The sequence below is a fragment of the Chiloscyllium punctatum genome, chromosome 19 (assembly GCF_047496795.1).
Source record: "Chiloscyllium punctatum isolate Juve2018m chromosome 19, sChiPun1.3, whole genome shotgun sequence".
Taxonomy (NCBI): Eukaryota; Metazoa; Chordata; class Chondrichthyes; order Orectolobiformes; family Hemiscylliidae; genus Chiloscyllium; species Chiloscyllium punctatum.
In genome coordinates, this window is record NC_092757.1 from 47,046,274 (window position 1) to 47,066,818 (window position 20,545).

Genomic DNA, 20,545 nt, shown 5'->3' on the forward strand with positions numbered 1-20,545 from the left:
TGCCAGTAGAGAAGAAACATTATTAATTTTAAGTGACATTTAAGGCTTTTCACTAGCAGGAGCTAAAATTGACTTGGCTTACAAACTGTGAGCTTAGTGAACGGTGGAGGAGCCTCAGCAGTAAATGGTCTACTCCTGAATCTAAATTTCAATGTTTGTATGAATAGAGGCATATTGCAAGACCCTAACTTGTTCATTTTTGGTTTTCTTTTTGAAGGAAACCTGTTGTCCTTTCCATGTCTAATCTGACTCCAATACCAAAAGCAATGAGATTTACTTTCTTATGTGTGGTACTCTCTCAATGTGGCTGTCAAATGATTTAAAACCTATTCTTTGTTCAAAAAAAGCAGCTCACCATTATCTTGAAGGGCAGATGGACAATCAAAGCTATTTTGTTATTGAATAAAAAAGACTAAATAATTAGTCATGCTTGGTGGAATCTGCAGGAGATGCTGCTGTCTTTGACAACATGCAAACCAGTTGGCTTAATCCACAGGACTACAAACTGTGGGAGGAAATGTTCAGGGTGCCTTTCAATTTCATTATGCTCGCTCACAGTAGCAAACATTAGTTAGGAAACTCATTGGTATTTTTAAAAAAGGAAGCACCTTCACTTAAGATGGTTCTTGCGTTACAGTGCCAATTATCAATTCATGTATCACTGGTTAGTTTACAAAGAGTTTTACCTTTGAAGACACCAAGCCTCAGTAAATTCACCTTCAACAGGAATTAAAGAAAAAAAATTAATCCAAAGTGCCAGGCATACATTATAGACTGAACAAGTAGAACAGCCTTATGGGGCAGAATAACTTACTCCTGCCATTTCATATGACTTGTGACATTTATAGCATATTGATGCTAGCAACTATGTGACAAAAGATCAGATGAGACAGTAAAGCAAACCTGGAGCTTAATGGACTTGGATACTTCAGTTGACCTGTACCACACAGGAAAGAATTTTGCAACGATAAGCATAGCTCTCAAACTATAGCACAAACTTCAGATACTGGAATACAACTCAAACAATGCTAAATCTGACTACAGTCTCATCCTGAAAGTCAATGTGAAATAAGAGTTAAGCATTGATAATGTTTTGCTTTGGCATGAGCAGTAGATTAAGTCATTTAACTTAAAGGCTTCAACTGTATATACTTGCTGGACTTGGGATGGCACAGCGGCTCAGTGGTTAGCACTGCTGCCTCACAGCGCCAGGTACCTGGGTTAGAGTCCCACCTCGGACGACTGTCGTGTGGAGTTTGCAAATTCTCCACGTGTCTGTTTGGGTTTCCTCCGGGTACTCCGGCTTCCTCCCACAATCCAAAAATGTGCAGGTCAGGTAAATTGGCCATAGTGTAAGGTGCATTAGTCAGGGTAAATATAGGGTAGGGGAATGGGTCTGGGTGGGTTACTCTTCGAAGGGTCGGTGTGGACCTTTTGGGCTGAAGGGCCTGTTGCCATACTGCAGGGAATCAAATCTAAGGTTAAAACAATCGAAACGGGAGGCCAGTGAGGTGGTGCCATAATCCAATCTGTGCATTTTGCTGTTTATAAGTCTCAACAATAAACTAAAAAACTATTACTGTTTAACTCTCTCCAATTAATCAACATGACAAAACAGCCTGATAGTGGAAAGATCCTAATTAGTCAATTTTGCACTCGATTGAAAAGTTCACTATCTTCCTTACCAGAAAGTGAAGCTTCCTGGTGAATGAAACATCACTCAAATGCAGTTTCTTGACTTTTTCTTACACAGCGCGCAACTTTTCTTTTGAATTCCCCATTACGGTCTTCCCTCCATTCTTTCTACAATTGTAGGCCAGAGAAAAGAACAAACAAAATCAGGACATTCATCTGTTGCCCAAATATTAAAAATTGTTGAGTTGCAGGAAGGTGAATACAAATCACAGGGCAAAATACCAAGATGATCATAAACTCTAATATGTAACACAAACTTATTTTCCAATCAAGAAATTCAAATTGCAGCATAATGTGTTCCCTCAGGGTGCCCAAAAACAACAGTACAAACAGAGGTTTTAGTTTGGTGGCAATTACAACCAGTGTAGGAAAGCAATTAGTACACTGAAGTCAAAACTGCAGTGAAAGCAACAATGAGATAATTTTTAAGTATTGGTCAGGATATGAAGATCATAAAACTGATAGATGTCAGACAGGGTGAAACCTGAACTGTACAGTGATACACAAGAGTGCTGAGAAATTCCACGTTCAACAGGAGGTTTTAATAAATGCTGGAGTCCATTTTTTGAAGTCAGCTCCACAAGCATTCAGGCAGAGCTTTGACAGAATTAACTATGATGAACTGTACACTTCCTGAATCCTGCTTTCTCAGTTCTGTTAACATGCAGAGTAAAAAAAGGTGCCAAAATTTCATTTCGCAACAGTTTTGCGCAAGTATTCTTTTGACTAAATATCCACCAAAACTGTCAAAAAATGTAACCATTCGGCAGGAGCTGGACATTACGAATTTCAAATACTAATTAAAGAGCCAACAGGAGTGAGTAATCTCACTATACAAGTTCAAAGAAGTGGAGAGGTGTGTAATTTACAACAGAAATCAGAAGCTGTAAATTTTAGTATGGTTTTCACAAAAGATATACAGAAGGCAAGACAGCATAGGAGGGTGTCATAAGAAATCCAACAAAACCATGATCACCAGCATGTTAAATTTCCACATTAGTGTGAAAGTATCCAAAACCAGTTAGATGTGACTCATTCCTCCAACAAACGATGTTAAACTACAATACGCCATAGCAAAATGAGGGCTGAGTGACCAGGAAGTAACTGCAGATCCATCAAGGCTGGCAATGGAAAGTATACACAATGGTTGCATTTCAGGCTAACTCAAGGGCTGTACTGTACAAACTTTCATAGGTTGAATATTTTTATGCTGAGAAATTGGGATCAATATCAAAGTTCTGCCTTCTTTCTAAATATGTCAAAGGGTTTGTGGTAGAGTGGTAGTGCCCCCACCTTTTGATCAGGAGGCCTCGGTTCAAATCCTACCTGCTCCAGGTGGTGTGTAATAACATATCGAAACAGGTGGATTAGTAAATATCGTAACTGGAGGACTGGGTCTCCTGTGGTGCAATGGTTTTGCTGCCACGAGTCAGCAGTTGAGTTAAGAGTCCTAGAGGTGTCTTGCAGCATATCGGAGGTGGCTCATTAAAAATAATGAAGCCAAGGACTATTTCTCTCCAACCAGAATGGATGCAAGTATGTAACCATTACAAGACAACTCCAGTGGGCTGCAACAAAGCTGGCTAAGCGTCAACCTTTGCTCAGGTGCACCTCAGCTCATGCTGAATTACTAAGTAAAACAATGTTTTCTCAAGGTGAAAAAAAAAAGTGGCCAAAACCAAGACTTCAATCAATACTGAAGGCAAACAAAGGGGTCAGAAAAATAATTGCCAGTATCTGTAACATACAATCCTGTCAAAAACTAGAGTTTTTTGTGAAATAGAAAAACATGAAACCAATTAACATTAGCTAACAACTTCCACCCTGCCCTCAAATTAATCTGATCGATCTCAAACACCTCCCTCCCCTTTCTTGATCTGTTTCCATCTGTGGAAAGAGTTTATGGAACAATATTTACTATAAACCCAGACTTCCATAACTACCCGGACTCTGCCTCCTCACAACCTGCACCCTGCAAGAAGTCCAACCCGTTTTCCAATTCGTCCATCCCATCTGATCTGATGAGAAGTTCCACTCCCAAGTATCCCAGATGTCCTATTTCAAACAATGATTCGCCCCCCTCCCCACCCAATCATCCAGACAGCCCTCCACCACACCTCCATTCTCTGCTCCACTACTCTAAACCTACCCCTCCAAAAACAAAGATAGGATCTTTCCGCACCCCCCCCCCCGTCCCGTCCTCACTTTCCACCCCACCAGCGTCCACCTCTAATGCAACCTCAAAACACTTTCACCAACTTCAATCTGACCCTACCACCCAGAACATCTTGCCCCTCCCTGCCTTCTACAAGGACTCATGCTCTACACCACTTCTTGGTTCGCACCACTCTCCACCAACCCCTCCCGTACTTTTCCCGTAACTGAAAAAAATGCAACATCTGCCTTACACCACCTCGCTCACCTCCAACCAGGTGAGATGGAAGTTCACCTTCATCTCCTCCAACCTGGTCTACTGCATCCAGTGCTCCCAATATGGTCTTCTCTACATCAGTGAGATCAAATGTAGACTAGTTGACACAGTTTCACCAAGCATCTTCACCTGGCCCAAAACAGCCAGCCTGACCTCCCAGTCACTGCCCGTTTCAATTTCCCCTCCAACATATTCATCCTTGGCCTCCGCCATTGCTGCAGTGAATCAGACCGCAGCTTTGAGGAACACCACCTTATCTTTTACCTGGGCAGCCTACAGCCCAAGGGATTTAACGGAGTTTCAATATCCTTCGCACCTATCCCATCTCCTTTCCACCCTGCCTCCTCTCATCCATTCCTCCTACCAACTCTTCCTACCAGCTAACAACCAGATTCATCACTCCCAACCACCAACCACATCATACCCACTACCTTTGCCCACCTATCACTACATACCTCACCGCAACCCCACCCCCTTTATCTGTAGCTCCCCATACCTCCTCATCTAGTCCTGAAGGGTTAGCACCCAATACATTGGCTTCTCCACATCCTGAAGCTGCCTGGCTTGCTCCATTCTTCTAACCTCCTGTTTGTCTACTTTGGACTCCAGCATCTGCAGTTTTTGTTTAACATTAAATGCTGGATTTGTAGTGATGCCCATATTCCATGAATATATTAGAAGCAAATTTAAGTACATTTGGTGTAAAGTCCAAAGCAAACTTCATCATCGATGCCATCTGATAGTACTGAGTTTTCAAGGCATACTGGAGTATTTTAGATTAGACTGGTGCTGGAAGCACAGCAGGTCAGGCAGTATTGGAGGAGCAGAGGGGGGGAAAAAAAATCAGTGTTTCAGGCAAAAGCCCTTTATCAGAAACAGCACCACTCTAATCTGGACTCTAACCTCCAGCATCTGCAGTACCCACTTTTGCCTCCCAGTATAGGTGACAAGTAACACTGACTGTGGGATTGACATGAAGAACACTGCAACAAGAATTCTCTACCAGCATTCCCCAAATGGCAATTGAATTAACTAGGTCTCTGAAATGGGCATTCCTAGGTATTATCAGAATAAAGAAAATGTCAATCTTGATCTACTTGAACGGCAACACAGCATATTCCTGTTCCCAGGTTTTCATACAGCAAGACAATAGCAGCCAAAATGATAAATTTAACTTTTCCCCAAAAATCTATTAAAAAGACAACATGCTGACTGGAACTGTGTCCAATGAAGTTGCTACTTATTAATAAGATGCCACTTCCAAAACTTAAGATTTTACAAAATACACAATTGAAAAATTTAATGCAACCCCATTGAGGATCAATTAAAGGATAATCTAAATTACAAAGAAACATCATATATAAAAAAAAGTAGTTTATCAATTTAGAAACTCACTTCATCTCACTTAACTTTTAAAATTATGAAAACAACAAAAAAAGTTCATTTGTTCTGGTCTTAGAATTTCACAACCTGTTGGATTTAATCTGACCTCTGATCAGACTCCCTAGATGACAATCTTGGTCTTGCTGTTACTTATAATGGAAACCAATGTTACTAAGAACACCATTATAGCCTCAGACTAATTTTGTTTGAGAAAACCTGACCACGAGAAGCAATGTTAGTGCTGAAGTCCCAACTCAAAACAAAAGATCTTACTGCTGCATCTACATTGGCTGGCGAGTCTCCATTTGGATCTGCCAACATTGAAATCACACTAATAAGAATCGTCTCTACAGTGTGAATTGGCAGCCAGCGCTCTTCAGGTTTTTCATATCCATATTTATCCTCCCCAGGCTCATGAAGGATTGAGATGCACACCTCACCATTCTTATCAACTGTAAGAAAACAAAAAAAAAAGGAGATCCTTAACTCCAGTTAGAGCATTTCACTTAGAGTAGTGCACAGATTCTTTAGAAAAATATTCAAAACAGTCAGTATATTGCTATACCATCAAACTAGAAAGCAGTAAATAAATCCTCTAGGGAAAAGGAAGGAGACAAAAAGGAAATTACAGGCCAATTAGCTCAATATCAATTGTGGGAAAGAATTAATTGAGGAAGTTACAGCTGAACACTTCAAGGATGAATTGGGAAGAACCAGCATGGTTTATGAATGAGAAACCACATTTTTAAAAAGAGTCCTTTGAAGTAGTAATGTGCAAAGTGAATAAAAGGGAAGCTATTAGATGTACTGTACTTGTATTTCAAAAGGCACTTAACATGATGCCACACATGATTGCTGGCAAACAGGAGTTCATGGTGTGGGAGAAAATCAGATAGAAGGCTGACTGGCTTGCAGTAAACATAATACACACAAATGAGTCTTACTTTGATTTACATTGAGTTACATGCAAAAACTGCAGCCTCAACATTTTACAATTATATCAATGACCAATATGACAGGAGCAAAAAGGCACAGTAGCTAAATTTACAGATGATCAAGATAAATAGGAGAAATGCCCTTGCTTTCATGTGAACAGTTCTATTGTGGATCTACTGTAACTTTCTAATGAAGAACAATACAAGCTCAAGGAACACTACCTCATTCCTGGTTTACACATTTTACAGCCTTTAGGTTTCAATATTGCTTTCTAAAACTCCAAAGCCTGACTGCATGATGGCTGGTCGCTATTTGTCTTACACCAGGATTTGGAAAAATGAAAATTGGAACAAACAGATCAACCATGACCTTAGTGAATGGTGGAGTAAGCTCAACAGATCAAATAGACTGCTTCTGCTCCTATTTTGTATACTTTTGTGGTATTATGTCACAACCAGCCAGTAAACCATTACACTTCATTAGTGCATTCGCCCATTAAGCAAACCTTAGGAATAAAGCATTGAGGAACCTGAGCAGACAAATAATCCTCGCAGTTGGTTATAGAAAAACACAAAATCATGCATTTTGACAGCTGTATACATACCGTACTGCTAAGTGTATATGAAATTAATTCAGCTGAACTGATAGCATATATTTAAAACAAAATCAGCTTTTCTACACCAGTTAAAAGTTAATTTTTCTACAGGACAATCAACAAACCCACAGTGGTTATCCAAAACATTTGCAAAGGGTTAAGTTTGTGCTACTTATTTTTCTATTTTCAACTGGAGCCAGAGAACAGAAAAGGGAAAAATCCAATTTCCAAAGAAAGACATGAGTACTGCACGTGATGAACAGTTATGACAAGCACTCAAGTTCTGTAAATATTGTAAAATCTTCCCCATTTAGCTGAAGTATAATATGTTGTTAACTTGAACACAAGACAGACAAACTGAAACCAAAATTATACTGATACAGTGACTGAGAAACAGTGCAAAAAGCAAAGATTCTTGTATTGGCCATGGGAGGAGAGATAAAACTGAAATCCCTTACCACTTGCAATCAGTCTGGTTGTTTTGGAAAGGTAGGCATGTGTTTATAAGCCTCCTTTAAAATAAATAGTTATTCTCTCACCCCAAGAAATCTAACCATATTATCATCCACACACCACATTCAACCATTAAAAGGAATGCATGTTTAGCTCAGTCAAGTGAAGGCAGAAGACTTTTCCACTATAGAATGGTATAGTTTAACACAATCATATCAAATTTATTGCCGAATCCTTCAAAAAAGAAAAGAACATTCAACAGGTCATGAAGTCAGGTACTTGTGGCTTTCATCAGGATATCCAATGGGCTTGGATTTATCAATTGAACTGGGTGATTTTAAAATGTTTTACAATCTCCAGGGTCTCCAAGACAACTATGGACCATTTTTCTGCAGCTGTTGTCTCTACAGGTGGCTTCTCTAGACTGTATCAGCCTTTTCCAGGGTCTGAAGATAAAAGATTTCAGAACCAGAGGCCAGAATCTGTTACATAATCAATAGCCTCTGTGTACCTAAAAAGATAGAGATCGGATGGCAGCCATTCACATTTGCAGCTGCAAACTCCACAGACGACATTAGTTTTGGTGTGTTTATTCCAGAAGTACACACCCACCCAAGGGATTCAATTTCTTTGCAAAGGAGAGAGATTCTGAAGAGGTCACATGACATTTGGCAGCTTCCTCAGCTAGCCTGCATGCATTCATTTGAAAAGCCAGTTCCACAGGAAGTGCCCCCACGCTTGAAGTTACGAATACAACATGCCTTTACTGGACGTGGCACTATATTATTAAATACAGTGACAGCAATGTAAACAAACAGATCTTCCTAGCTTTATTGGGCACATTTCCAGGGAGAATTGCTCCAAAGACCATTCAATGCCATCATCCCTCTAACTGCAATACTCCAAATTCCACAAAACAAAAAAGGTGGGTAGGGTGACTTGATAGCAGGAATCTATTTTTAAATTCACCTTTTGAAGAGGAGAACTACAATTATCAACTTGCCCAGGATCCCGACACTGAGTGGCCAGGGACAGAGTGTGCAGGATCAAGAGATGGCTTAAAGCATTTTCTTTACCGAGGGGCTCAGCCAGTGTGTCTACATGGGGAGCTGGCACAAATTATCTGGTGGGTGCATGAAAACAAATCCAGTTGGGATTAAATACTGTAAACCAATCTGGCCAAATCCACAGAATTCCAAACTAGAAGATTAAGCAACAGAAATAAGCAGCTGCTGAGACAAGTTCTGCTGCCTGACAGCTACTTGCAGCTAGACACAAGACAGCCCACAGGCTGAGTTTGAGGGAGAGTAAATAATAAACCCAATGGCCAAATATTTAAGGACAGACAAATTCCTCATGGAGGGAGACAAATTGAAAAAGGACCCTGTTGCTCATGTTTCGGTAAAGTCCAAGTGCACTGCTGAGTAAATTATTAAAACTGAGACACCTGGAATTCAAGGTTTAATTTATGATTTACATTCATTATTGGCTGCATTTCTTCTATTCTGGTATTCAATCTTAAACAGCCAGAAAGATGGTCAAATTACGTCTGATAGCCTTCAGATTTTGTAAAGCTCAAGTGCATATACAGTGACATCAGTTTTCAGCTCCAATATATTGGAAACAACTCCAGTAGATTTTCATCAAAGAGTGGAATAGTATTTCTGCACAGATGAAGCAACGTTTTTATAATAAACCTTGCCTGGAGGTTAGAGATCCTATCAAGAAGGGACCCAAGCCAAGGTCACCCTCATGACAGTCAGCTGTGTTTAGCTACATCAAGTTGTGCTTAGACCCGCAGTATGCAAACTCTAAGCGATACTATGTAATCAGATCCTACCTTTCCCTGGTGTTTGGCCATGCTATTGTGAAATGCTCCAAGCAGTTGGGACCATACTTACATATTCCTCATTGAGAGGTTTGTGCAGAAAACCAACGCTGACCACAAGTCCATCAGATTTGTGGGCAGCACGGTGGCACAGTGGTTAGCACTGCTGCCTCACAGCGCCGGAGACCCGGGTTCAATTCCCGCCTCAGGCGACTGACTATGTGGAGTTTGCACGTTCTCCCCGTGTCTGCGTGGGTTTCCTCCGGGTGCTCCGGTTTCCTCCCACAGTCCAAAGATGTGCAGGTCAGGTGAATTGGCCATGCTAAATTGCCCGTAGTGTTAGGTAAGGGGTCGATGTAGATGTAGGGGTATGGATGGGTACGCTTCGGCGGGGCGGTGTGGACTTGTTGGGCCGAAGGGCCTGTTTCCACACGGTAAGTAATCCGATCCAATCTAATCTAAAGATGTTGGTGCACACGTAACATCCCCGAAGCCCTGCAGAAAGACCTGGTAGATCCAGTCGGATTGTTCCCAGAGCAGATTATCAAAGTCATTTGGCAGAATGTTTAAATTTACACCACGACCAGGCTGAGCGCTGCTCTTAGGAACATACACTATCAAAAACATCAACTTCTGCCAGGGATCATCGGTTTGGTGAAACTTGCTCGTCAGTCTAACTGAAACTTGCTCTCATCTGCCAAATGAAAGGAGTTGCCCACCACACATTGTTGCAAAGTGGTACGTTCCAAGCTCGAAAGCTACATGCTAAGGGGTCAGTAAAGCTTAGAGCAGACGTTACAAAAAGGCACAAAGGGGAGAACAACCATTGACAAAGCCCTTTCAGCCATCGCACGTTGACAGGCTGGAAACGGTCAAACTCCTTAAGATGTCTAAAATTCTTACACTGCAACTGCATTGAGGCATCTCAAAGTGCAGCAGAGAAAAGTTGACATTTATTGCATTTTATGTGCAAATTGAAAGGTTTTGAAATTTACTTTTACAAAAGTTATGAATAAACTATATTTTTGGAAAGTTACAATATGAATATGAAGTAGACATTACATCCGGATAATAGATTGTAAAGTTTGTTATGGTGCAAAATACAACATGAGATTTAGAATGCAAGGTAAAGTTGCCACAGTTGTACCAGACCACAGGACTACTTTCTCAAGGAGACAACTGGTGGTGGCTTAACCCAAGGGTCACCACACTTCAGGGGAGTGGAGAAGTTGAGGAGGAGTGTCTTTCATGTAACCTCAGCCGGCATGGGAACTGAACCCATACTATTGGCATCACTATCACAAATTAGCTGTCCAACCATCTGAGCTAATTGACCCATCTAGTAGAAACATAAACCATTAACTTTGGGAAAACGATTGGAGGAAAATTGATGAACCTGGCATCAGAAGGCATCATTTTAAAAATAAAAACTGCCAAGTTAAATGCAGATGGGAAAGTTATGCATCTGAACCTATAAACACCACCTGAATTGTTGACATGTATAATAAAAGGAATATGTCAAAGCAAACAAAAAAGGCCTTTATAATTTGATACAGAAGATTAAAAGAATAGCTAAATTAAGAACTTCAAAATGTAGGACTATAAACACTTCAGATTCCTCCCTCACCACTTTTAGAATTTGGAAATAGTACTGTTATGTCAGAAAGTGTCTCACTAGCAATTAACACTGACAGTGATATTTCATTATACATTTGAGTAGAAGAACAGTTTGCGCCCATGATTTTCAAGCATAATCAGTTGTAGAAAACAATTAAGTTAAACTGTGTTCCCAGACTTTTGAATGAACCTCTAATGTTAATCTCTCAGCACCTTCTCAGCAACTGTAACATTGTATCCTGCACTCTATTCTGAAACCCTGATACAAGTGTATGGTACGATCTTCCTGTAAAGCACTAACAGTACACTTTTCACTGTACCTCTACGTGACAATAATAAAATCAAATCAAAACTGCAGGAAATTTCTATGCTTCCACAAAAAAAATTAAGCATAAAAAACCATAATTGCAACATAGTTTACAAGCATATGCAGCCATTGCATGAAAGTTAAATAAAACTTATGTATTTCATAATTTAATCTCTCCTGCCTTCCATCCTATGGTAGAAGTTTCTTTTCCTTCCACCCCCACTTTCCTCCCCCCCCCCCCCCCCCCCACTATACTTGCTAAAGCCAATTACATTAAACATTTTCCAGCCGTGAAGGTCATAAACCTGAAATGTTAACTTTTTCTCCACAAATTCTGCGTGACCCGATTTCCAGCGTTGGTTTCTATTTCAAATTTCCAGTCCATTAGAACCCCTGTTCCTCGGATTCGGTTTCCACAGTTTCAATTATCCGCAATTTACCGCAACCCAAAAGTATTACATAGAACATTGCAGAAACAACTCTTGGGCGGGGGGGGGGTGCTTCTGGAGAGTTAGGTTTGCCATTTAAAATGGGAGGGTTTGCTACCATCTGCGGCAGGTCTCGAACATATTGCCCGTGGATACGGAGGCGGGTGGGACCTGTGCCTGCAACATTTTGCTTTTTATTCCAGATAGGAAGTGATCTGAGTATACTATTGGATTATAGGCTTTACTTTCATTAGTGCTTGTTATTTTTACTGGTTTCTTAGAAATTCTAAGTATTACGTGGTTTCGGAGAACATAAGACCTAGGAACAGGAGAAGGCAGTCTGGCCCGTCGAGCTTGCTCCACCATTCAATTAGATCATGGTTGATCTTTTCATGGACTCAGCTCCACTTATCCACAATTCCTTTGTTCAAAAAAATCTAATTTGCTTTTTAAAAAAAAAAGGTACTGAAGTAGCATTAACTACTTCACTGGGCAAGGAACTCCATAGATTTTACGACCATTCTCAATTCAGTACTAAATCTACTCCTTCTAATCTTGAGGCTATGCCCTCTTGTCCTAGTTCCATCTGCCAGTGGAAGCATCCTCTCTACTTTCTTATAAAAAGATATAAAATTATGAAAAGGAATAGATATGATTTCCACCTCATTCTTCTGAATCCCAATGAATATAATCCCAGTCTACTCAGTCTCTCCTCATAAGCCAACCCCATCAACTCCAGAACCTAGTGAACCTCCTCTGCACCCCGTCAAGTTTTATACTTCAACAGCAGTATGCTGCAGGCTATAACTTGACAATATTCAGCACACCCTTTTTATGTGCCAAACACACCCCACAAAAAAAAACACTAAAATTACAGGCACTGGAAGTTAGCAGATTTTATCAAAACTAAAGTTTATGCTTTCTCCTCTTAATTCTCTCATTTCTTAATCATCAATTCCCCAATCTACGGTAAACGTTTCCAATACTGATGAGTTGATTCTCACCATTTGGATGCCAGATTTCTGTGATGAATTTCATCTTCGGCGGCCTGAGAGGATAGTCCTTGGGGAATGTAAGATGAGCTTTGAAAACACCACCTTCACTGTAAATAAAGATACAATATTTACACAATATAGCAAATACATTTAATTCACAGAAAATATCAAACTGGATAAGCACAAAATCAAGGGGGGAAAAAGGATCATTTGATGACCAACTGATTTTACAGAGCTTTACGTAAAGGTCAAACAAACTAAGAGCTAAGATGTTGGAGACGTTGGATGCAGGTGTGACTGGATCATTGCAAAGCCATTAAACACGCCAGGAGACAACTCCGGACGGAACTACAGTCCCAGACAATGCCTGCATGCACCACTTCCTCAGTTCATTCCACACTCTAATCATTGTTAAAAACTTAAACCCTCCTGGGTCTTTAAAATTTCTTGCTTCTCACCTTAAAAGTATGCCCCCAATCTTCATATTCCCCCATCGTAAGGGAAGACACCTATCATTAACCCTATCTATGTCCCTCATTATTTTATAAACCTTTAACCTCCTACATTCCAAAGAAAAAACCCAGGCAATCCAGCCTCTTTAGAAGTCAAACCCTCCATACCCAGCAACATTCATGTATCACAAAAAGGTTAATGAGCAGAAAAATTAGAAACAAGATTTTTTTTTTTAAAAACGAGGGAAGCAATATAAAGTAGATAAGGTTTGCTACCACTGTAGCACATTGGCGAGAACACAACTAGAGGATTCTAGATGGTCTCCTTACAGAAGGAGGGGTATGCTTGCATTTGAGGTTCATTAGGTTGATATGCTCAGAGGTGACTTAAAATATTTGAGGGGATTTGAAAGGGTATGTGTTGAGAGGCTGTTTCCACTCATAGGTGAATTTTAAACTAGAGAGCACAGTTGCAGAGTGAAGAATCTCCCAAATATTGCAGACAGGAGGAAACATTTCAGAGGGTCTCTGGAATAAGTCCACATAGTTCACCTCATCTGCTGTGCCCTCATCCTCTGATACTTCAAAAAACTCTACCCCCTGAGACAAGCTTGGTCATTACATATATTGAATGCTTATTTATGTGAATCAGGCAGAAAAGTAGAGTTGAGGCCACCATCAAGTAAACCATAATCCAAGTGATGGACGTCACGCAAAAGTCTGAATGGCTGATTGCCTCTATGTCCTTGTTTTATGTCTTTGGTTTTATTTTAACAAAACAGGAAAAGAAAAAGGAAGTAAGACAGAAAAATCAAAATAAGAGATGTCCAAAGCAATCATTAGCTAAGACTCTAAATTCACACAGCACCAATTTTTAAGTCTTCTAGCTGACTCATTTTTTGATAAATTGTGCACACAATTTTTGCCATAAATACATTTGAAAATAATGACCAGGTTATCTGGAGCATTGTCTGAGCACACTTGCAGTCAGTCAAAAACACATGCTTTACAGTTCACACAGGAACTACTTGAACGTAACTCCAGCATCACGTTTAAAATCTTGCATGGATGCACAATAGGCTACTCTCTCCACCATTCAACAAAATCACCTGTTCCAAAAGTCAATTCTACATACTGGTCTTTGCCCCATATTCCTGAATACATTAACAAAACATCTATCAACTTCAAATTTTAAAATTATTACCACCTGCAACAGGAAGTTTTAGTCATTTACCAACCTCTGAAAAGGAATTTTAATTTCATTTCCAAAAGCTGCAGTTTGAATTTTAAGCCAGTTTTTGGTCATTTAGTCCAAGATTCCTCAACTCGTGAATACAGTTTTCCCAATATTTTTGTTTTCTTTTAATACCTTGGAATTGCAACCAAAATCAACCCTTAGCCTTCTAAAATCCAAATAATTTGACCCTAGCTTGTTTAATATTACCCCAGCTTCACGTTTGGAGCCCAGGTATTATTTATTATTCATGTACTGCCTCCAAGGCCAAAAACACCCTTCTTAAAATTGTGGCTAGAACTGCTTGTAGTATTTCAGCTGTCTAGGTTTCGTGACCCTGAAAATAGGACTTTTGCTCCCATGCATGCTAGCCTTCATCCTTTGACAGATGCCATTAACATTGCCCATTTTGCACTCTTCTCCTTCAAACATTTTAATAGGATTAAATTAAGATCACAATTCAAGGTATATGTAACATTAACCATTAAACCATAAACCAAATCTGGCTCATTAAATCTATATGGTCCTGCAATACAGCTGAACACAGGCATAAAACTAAAGTTTTATAGCATCAAACAGAAAACCCATCTTCCTTTTGAAAAAGCTTTCATTCTAAACAGGATAGTTTGGGAGATACATGTTTACAGATGGCACTGTAGAAAACAAGCAACTTGCCCAACACACACCTTATTTCTGAAAATACAGGGTTACAAAGCAGACTACCTGCTAGCTCTCCAAATTGGGTAGAATAAAACTCAATTACAGTTTCATTAGAAGATTATTCTTCTTTATTGTTGTGATAGGATTCTACATAGTTGCTAAATACTAATATTGGGGGATAAAATAGTACAGGGAGTCCATTCAAATCAATTTATACTCAAATCAGAAAACAATGCAAGAGACAGCCACCCAAGAGTGGTGGCCCCTACTTCTGGGCCAAAAAGCTAGACCTCAAGTCCCACCTGCTCCATAGCTGCGTCAAAACATGGCTGATTAGTTTGAAAATACAGTATAGTATGAGGAAACTTTCATATGTTGGATTTTTAAAATCGTACTGCTATGGCATCGCAATTGTAAATTGGGGACCCCCCTGTACTCAGTACCAAGATCTCAAACCCAAGCTAAGGTCATGGTTTACCAGTAATTCCTATTCTCCCATGTGCTTTAGAGACTTGGACAAGCTACAGAAGGTATTTCAAAGCAGTGGAGAATAAAAGGGCCCAACTGCCCTAATCAGATCATGGTCAAGGCCAGAGGCCATCAGGGGTACAACAGAAATGCTTTCGGAATGACCCTGAAGGTTTAATGAAGGACCACAGAATCCCTATGTTTTATAAAAGGTGGCCATTTAGCCTGTTGAATCTGAAGAGGATCTCATCCCCATCCCACACCACCCCCATAACCCTGCGTGGGTTTTTTTTTAAAAACATTCCTAATCCTTCTAACCAGCACATTCACAGACCATGGAAAGAAACTTGCTGTCCACGTTAGAAAGAGATCATAAAGGATATTTTTAAAATTCCAGTTGACTCACAGGAGCTCTTAGCTCAAGACACACCAACACAGGGAGGGCAGGAAGGCACTGAACTCAAAAAGACTGCACAAAGGGAGGCCAAAAACCCAATAACCAAGCTACCTGACTAAATGTCCTGTAAAGTTTCAAATTTAGAATGCAGAGTCTGCAGATTGTGGACTTCCAAGCATCTCAGTACCAACATATCATCCTCAATCCCAATTCCAGAGAGAAGAGAGTCTGGGTGGGTTACTCTTCGGCGGGTCTGTGTGGACTTAGATGATTAGCTTAGATGACTTACAGTGTGGAAACAGGCCCTTCGGCCCAACAAGTCCACACTGCCCCGCCGAAGCGTAACACACCCATACCCCTACATCTACCCCTTACCTAACGCTACGGACAATTTAGCATAGCCAGTTCACCTGCCCTGCACATCTTTGGACTGTGGGAGGAAACCGGAGCACCCGGAGGAAACCCACGCAGACACGGGGAGAATGTGCAAACTCCACACAGTCAGTCGCCTGAGGCGACTTGTTTCCACACTAAGGGAATCTAGTCTAAACTAGACTGCCTCGAAGAAAATGCTAAATACAAGATAATCAGTTATGTTCAATTTCTCACTACAAGTTTTTACAGTGCAGATTAATAAAAGCTGAAGTAAAATGTGACAAGTTGGAAATCATTCCAGTGTAAAAGTCTTGTGCCATTTGTAGTCTGCACTGAAATTTGCACAAAAATGGTTGTAACGAATGCCCCCAAGGCTCAATGACTGATCATGGTACATGGTCTTCAACCTTCTGTATTGCTCTGCTGCTTTCAAAGCAAATCACTTCAACTCATTCATCAATGCCTGCCCTGCTGAGTTGCACTGTCCTGGTCAGATTCCATTCGCACCTACCCAAATCAGAATATGCTAGTGACTTCTATTCTTGTTCCCACACTGATTAAACATTGAAAGATCAAAACCACTGCGGCTCATCTCTATTAAAGCCCCTCTCCCTGGGCAGTGGCTAAAACCAGATTGCTTTCAATCCCAATGCCCCTTTTGACCAAGAATGTCTTCTCCATCACAAAGACTATTTGCTTCCATTCTAATATTGCCGATAGCTGTCCCAGTCTCATCTCATCTGGGCGAAAGTTCACACTGTTGTTACCTCAACTATTTGAATGCACTTTAGGTGACTTCTGAAACCATACAATTGTATTTCTTAATTCACAGATATTTGCCCATCAAAACTGTTCATTTGGATCTATGGGTCCAGATCCAACAGCTTAACTTCTCAAGTGTTAATTCTTTATGGCAACATCCACAGCAACCGGGAGATAAACCCCATTTGGTGGGGTTCACTAAAATAGGAGTAAAGGCACGGATATCATGACCAACTGGACACTCGCAGTTGAGGGATGGATGATTTATCAAGTAATGACTCCGCCCCTCCAGCCGATTTATTTAATTGGGAGAGGTGGTTTTCCAGTTACACCAATGCAATTCCATATTCAGAAAACAAAGTAGCGAAAACAGATATTCAGAAATGCGGTTTTCACGATATACTAACAGATCACCCACACCATTGCACATGGTGAAGAATGCTTTTTAAAGACAGTACCACGACCAGTCTTGGCTCTCTTGCAATTTCTAAAGCATCAGTAAACAAGATGATTTGATAGTATGGAAACAAAGAGAAACTTAAAGGAAAATGTGAAGCAAGAGCAAAACATTATGAGCTAAGAGTATGACAAACAGAAGGAAACAAATTCAATCACTTTTTTTAAAATAATTTTGACTGTCTTGGTTTTTTCACTAAAGGTGCAGTCTGAAATTGACAGATCTGTAATGCAATCCTGGATAACTGTTGCTTTGCTTCTGGCCCACAACACAGTTGAGTGTTGTGCTGTGAGGATTAGCGCAATTTGAAACAGAAATGCAAATAATGCGCTGTGCAATTTTAACCGTCTGAATGAGCTACTAAAGTCAGGTAAATAGTTAAAACGGAAATTAAAGCCAGATCATTTCAGGTTCAAACAGATAGGCTGGGTAATCCATCCACATTCAGAGAATCTGGTAGTTGGTAAAAGCTCAAGGATTAGATAAGATTCCCTACAGTATGGAAACAGGCCATTTAGCCAAACAAGTCAACACTAACTCTCCAAAGAGTAACCCACCCAGACCCATTCCTCTACACTATATTTACCTCTGACTAATGCACCTAACACAATGGGCAATTTAGCATGACCAATTCACCTGATCTGCACATCTTTTGATTGTGGGAAGAAACCGGAGCACCCAGAAGAAGCCTATGCAGAGAGAATGTGCAAACTCCACACAGTCGCCCATGACTGGAATCAAACCCAGGTCCCTAGCGTTGAGGCAGCAGTGCTAACCGCTGAGCTACTGTGCTGGCCATTTCACTCATTTTCTTAAGCTGAGGTTTCCTTCATAGATCAAAAACTAGGGCTGAATTCAATTGAACATGCTTGCAGGCCAGGATGACTGTCGTCTTTCCTCTGAAAACAACCGGCTTTCCTCCCCGATTGTTTGACCCCCATAATCCTTCCTTTGACACAACCACCTCTGATCTTTCACCTAGTCGGAGGAGGTACAGAAGGGAGACCATTCAGTCCATTGAGTCTATGTCTGCACAATGTTGACCAAATCAGTCAGCCCCATTCACATTTACCTTTGTAGTCCTTTAAGCTCCTATCCAACTTACTTTTGAAAATTACTGATAAGATACTTTCGCAACCTTCTTTAAAAGCTTCACTTCCAGGCAGGGATCTATAAATAATTTCAGTTGGAAATGTGCATTTCGGTTTTCTATCCAGACCTCTTCCCCAGCATCCTCACTGTTAATGCCTTCAAAACTACTTCTTCTGAAAGATGGACTAGTCGTCGAACTAAGGCATCTTATTTAATTAAAGGTTGATAAATGTAATGCCTTGTAAAGGTTCCACCTATCCAGTACAGGCATCACTGCAAATTCAAGTTTGCAATTGAGGAATCCCATAATCTCGAGTGCGATGTCCATTTTTGGAGCCCCCACCTCAATATTTCTTGACTAATCATCAAGAATTTACATCAACAATGCACATTATCAACTTTCAAAACCATGTCGGATTGCAACTACATATAGACAGAGCTCAACTCCTCTACTGTATGATCTGTATTTGCCCAACATCCAGTACTGGTGGAACAGACATTTCTTCTAAACAACGTAGCGTCTTCACTCTACTCCTGGACTGATTTTATCCATCTACCTGGTAACTACTGAAACTGAACTAGTAAAAAAATAATTTTTAACCATACTGCCATTTAATTGAATAAGCCTCTGACCACACATCAACACCATATCCAAACTGTCTATCCCAACTTCCAGCACTGTTCATCTGTACCTCAACGTATCTGAAATTTTCCACCATATTCACATTACAGGTAACAAACTACTGATAGAGTAAGAGTCATACAGCATGGAAACAGACCCTTTAGTCCAACCAGTCTTTGCCAACCAAATGCCCAAACTAGAAGTCCCACCTGCCTGTGCCTGGGCCATACCCCTCCTATTCATGTACTTATCCAAATGTCTTTTAAAGACTAATTGTACCCACATCCACCATTTCCTCACGAAGTTCATTCTACACACATGAACCACCCGGCTTTAAAAAAGTTTGTCCCTCATGTCTTTAAATCTGTTACCTTAATGCTCCCTCTAGTTTGATCTATTCACTATATAGTGTCTTCCAAGGAGTAACCAGTAAAATTCACACGAAGGAAAATGCCAACTTTTGTGAAACAATTCTAGTCAAGCTGTCATTCCTTCATCCAACGTGTACACATTTATCAGTTCTCCACTGGCATAATTTCTACTTTTAAATAGTTTCTGTTACAATTACTCATTTCCATTATAAATTACATGTAATTACTTTTCCTTCCAATTCCATGCAGTGTATTGTTCTTTCTTATTACCTTCACAATACAGTGACCACAAGCAGTACTAAAACTGGACTAGGGGCATGGGGCTGGGTAATGAACATGGAGAAGAGTGTTCACAGTCTGAAACTATTAAACTCAAATGTTGAGTCCTGAAGACTGAAAATGTGTTGCTGGAAAAGTGCAGCAGATCAGGCAGCATCCAAGGAGCAGGAGAATCGACGTTTCGGGCATGAGCCCTTCAAGAATGTCTCCTGCTCCTTGGATGCTGCCTGACCTGCTGCGCTTTTCCAGCAACACATTTTCAGCTCTGATCTCCAGCATCTGCAATCCTCACTTTCTCCTGAAGGCTCTAAGGTACTGGATAGAAGATGAAGTGTTGCTCTTCCAGGCTTGCAGTGAACTTCACTGGAGCACTTTTGCAGGCCTGAGACAAACACTGGCATAGGAACACAGTGGTTCAAAGTGGCAGGCAACTGAAAGCTCAAGGTCACTTCATGGACGGAGTTCAGGTGTCTCCCCAACATTGAGCAGTTAGAGTAGTGACAATGGTAGACTAAATTGGGGGTGGGGGCCGTAGAGGAGAGATTGAGGATTTTTCACGAGATAGCTCCCTCTCAAAACAAAAAAAGATTCTTTGGTCATGACAGATGCTGCCTAATCAGCTCAGTATTACGCATTTTGTTTTTGACATTTCCAGTTTAGACGGTATTTTGCTTGTGTTGGACAATTAAGCCACGTCTTTGTTTCCCC

General features: G+C 40.5%; 1 protein-coding gene across 2 annotated transcripts in view; it reads right to left on the reverse strand.

Moving 5' to 3' along the window:
• Positions 1 to 20,545, reverse strand: part of ube2g1a (ubiquitin-conjugating enzyme E2G 1a (UBC7 homolog, yeast)) — a 71,699-nt gene that overhangs the window by 1,765 nt on the left and 49,389 nt on the right. The window contains exons 3-6 of one of the 2 annotated variants that reach the window (XR_011963283.1): positions 12,678 to 12,775; positions 5,783 to 5,961; positions 1,686 to 1,803; positions 687 to 717 (exon numbers count right to left, since the gene is read on the reverse strand). Coding sequence is in view for 1 of the 2 variants with exons in the window: in XM_072589327.1 (XP_072445428.1) it covers positions 1,717 to 1,803; positions 5,783 to 5,961; positions 12,678 to 12,775 (364 nt within the window). In the remaining variant the exon portion in view is untranslated. The remainder of the gene's footprint in view (positions 1 to 686; positions 718 to 1,685; positions 1,804 to 5,782; positions 5,962 to 12,677; positions 12,776 to 20,545) is intronic. The other variant, XM_072589327.1, reaches the window with a different exon arrangement.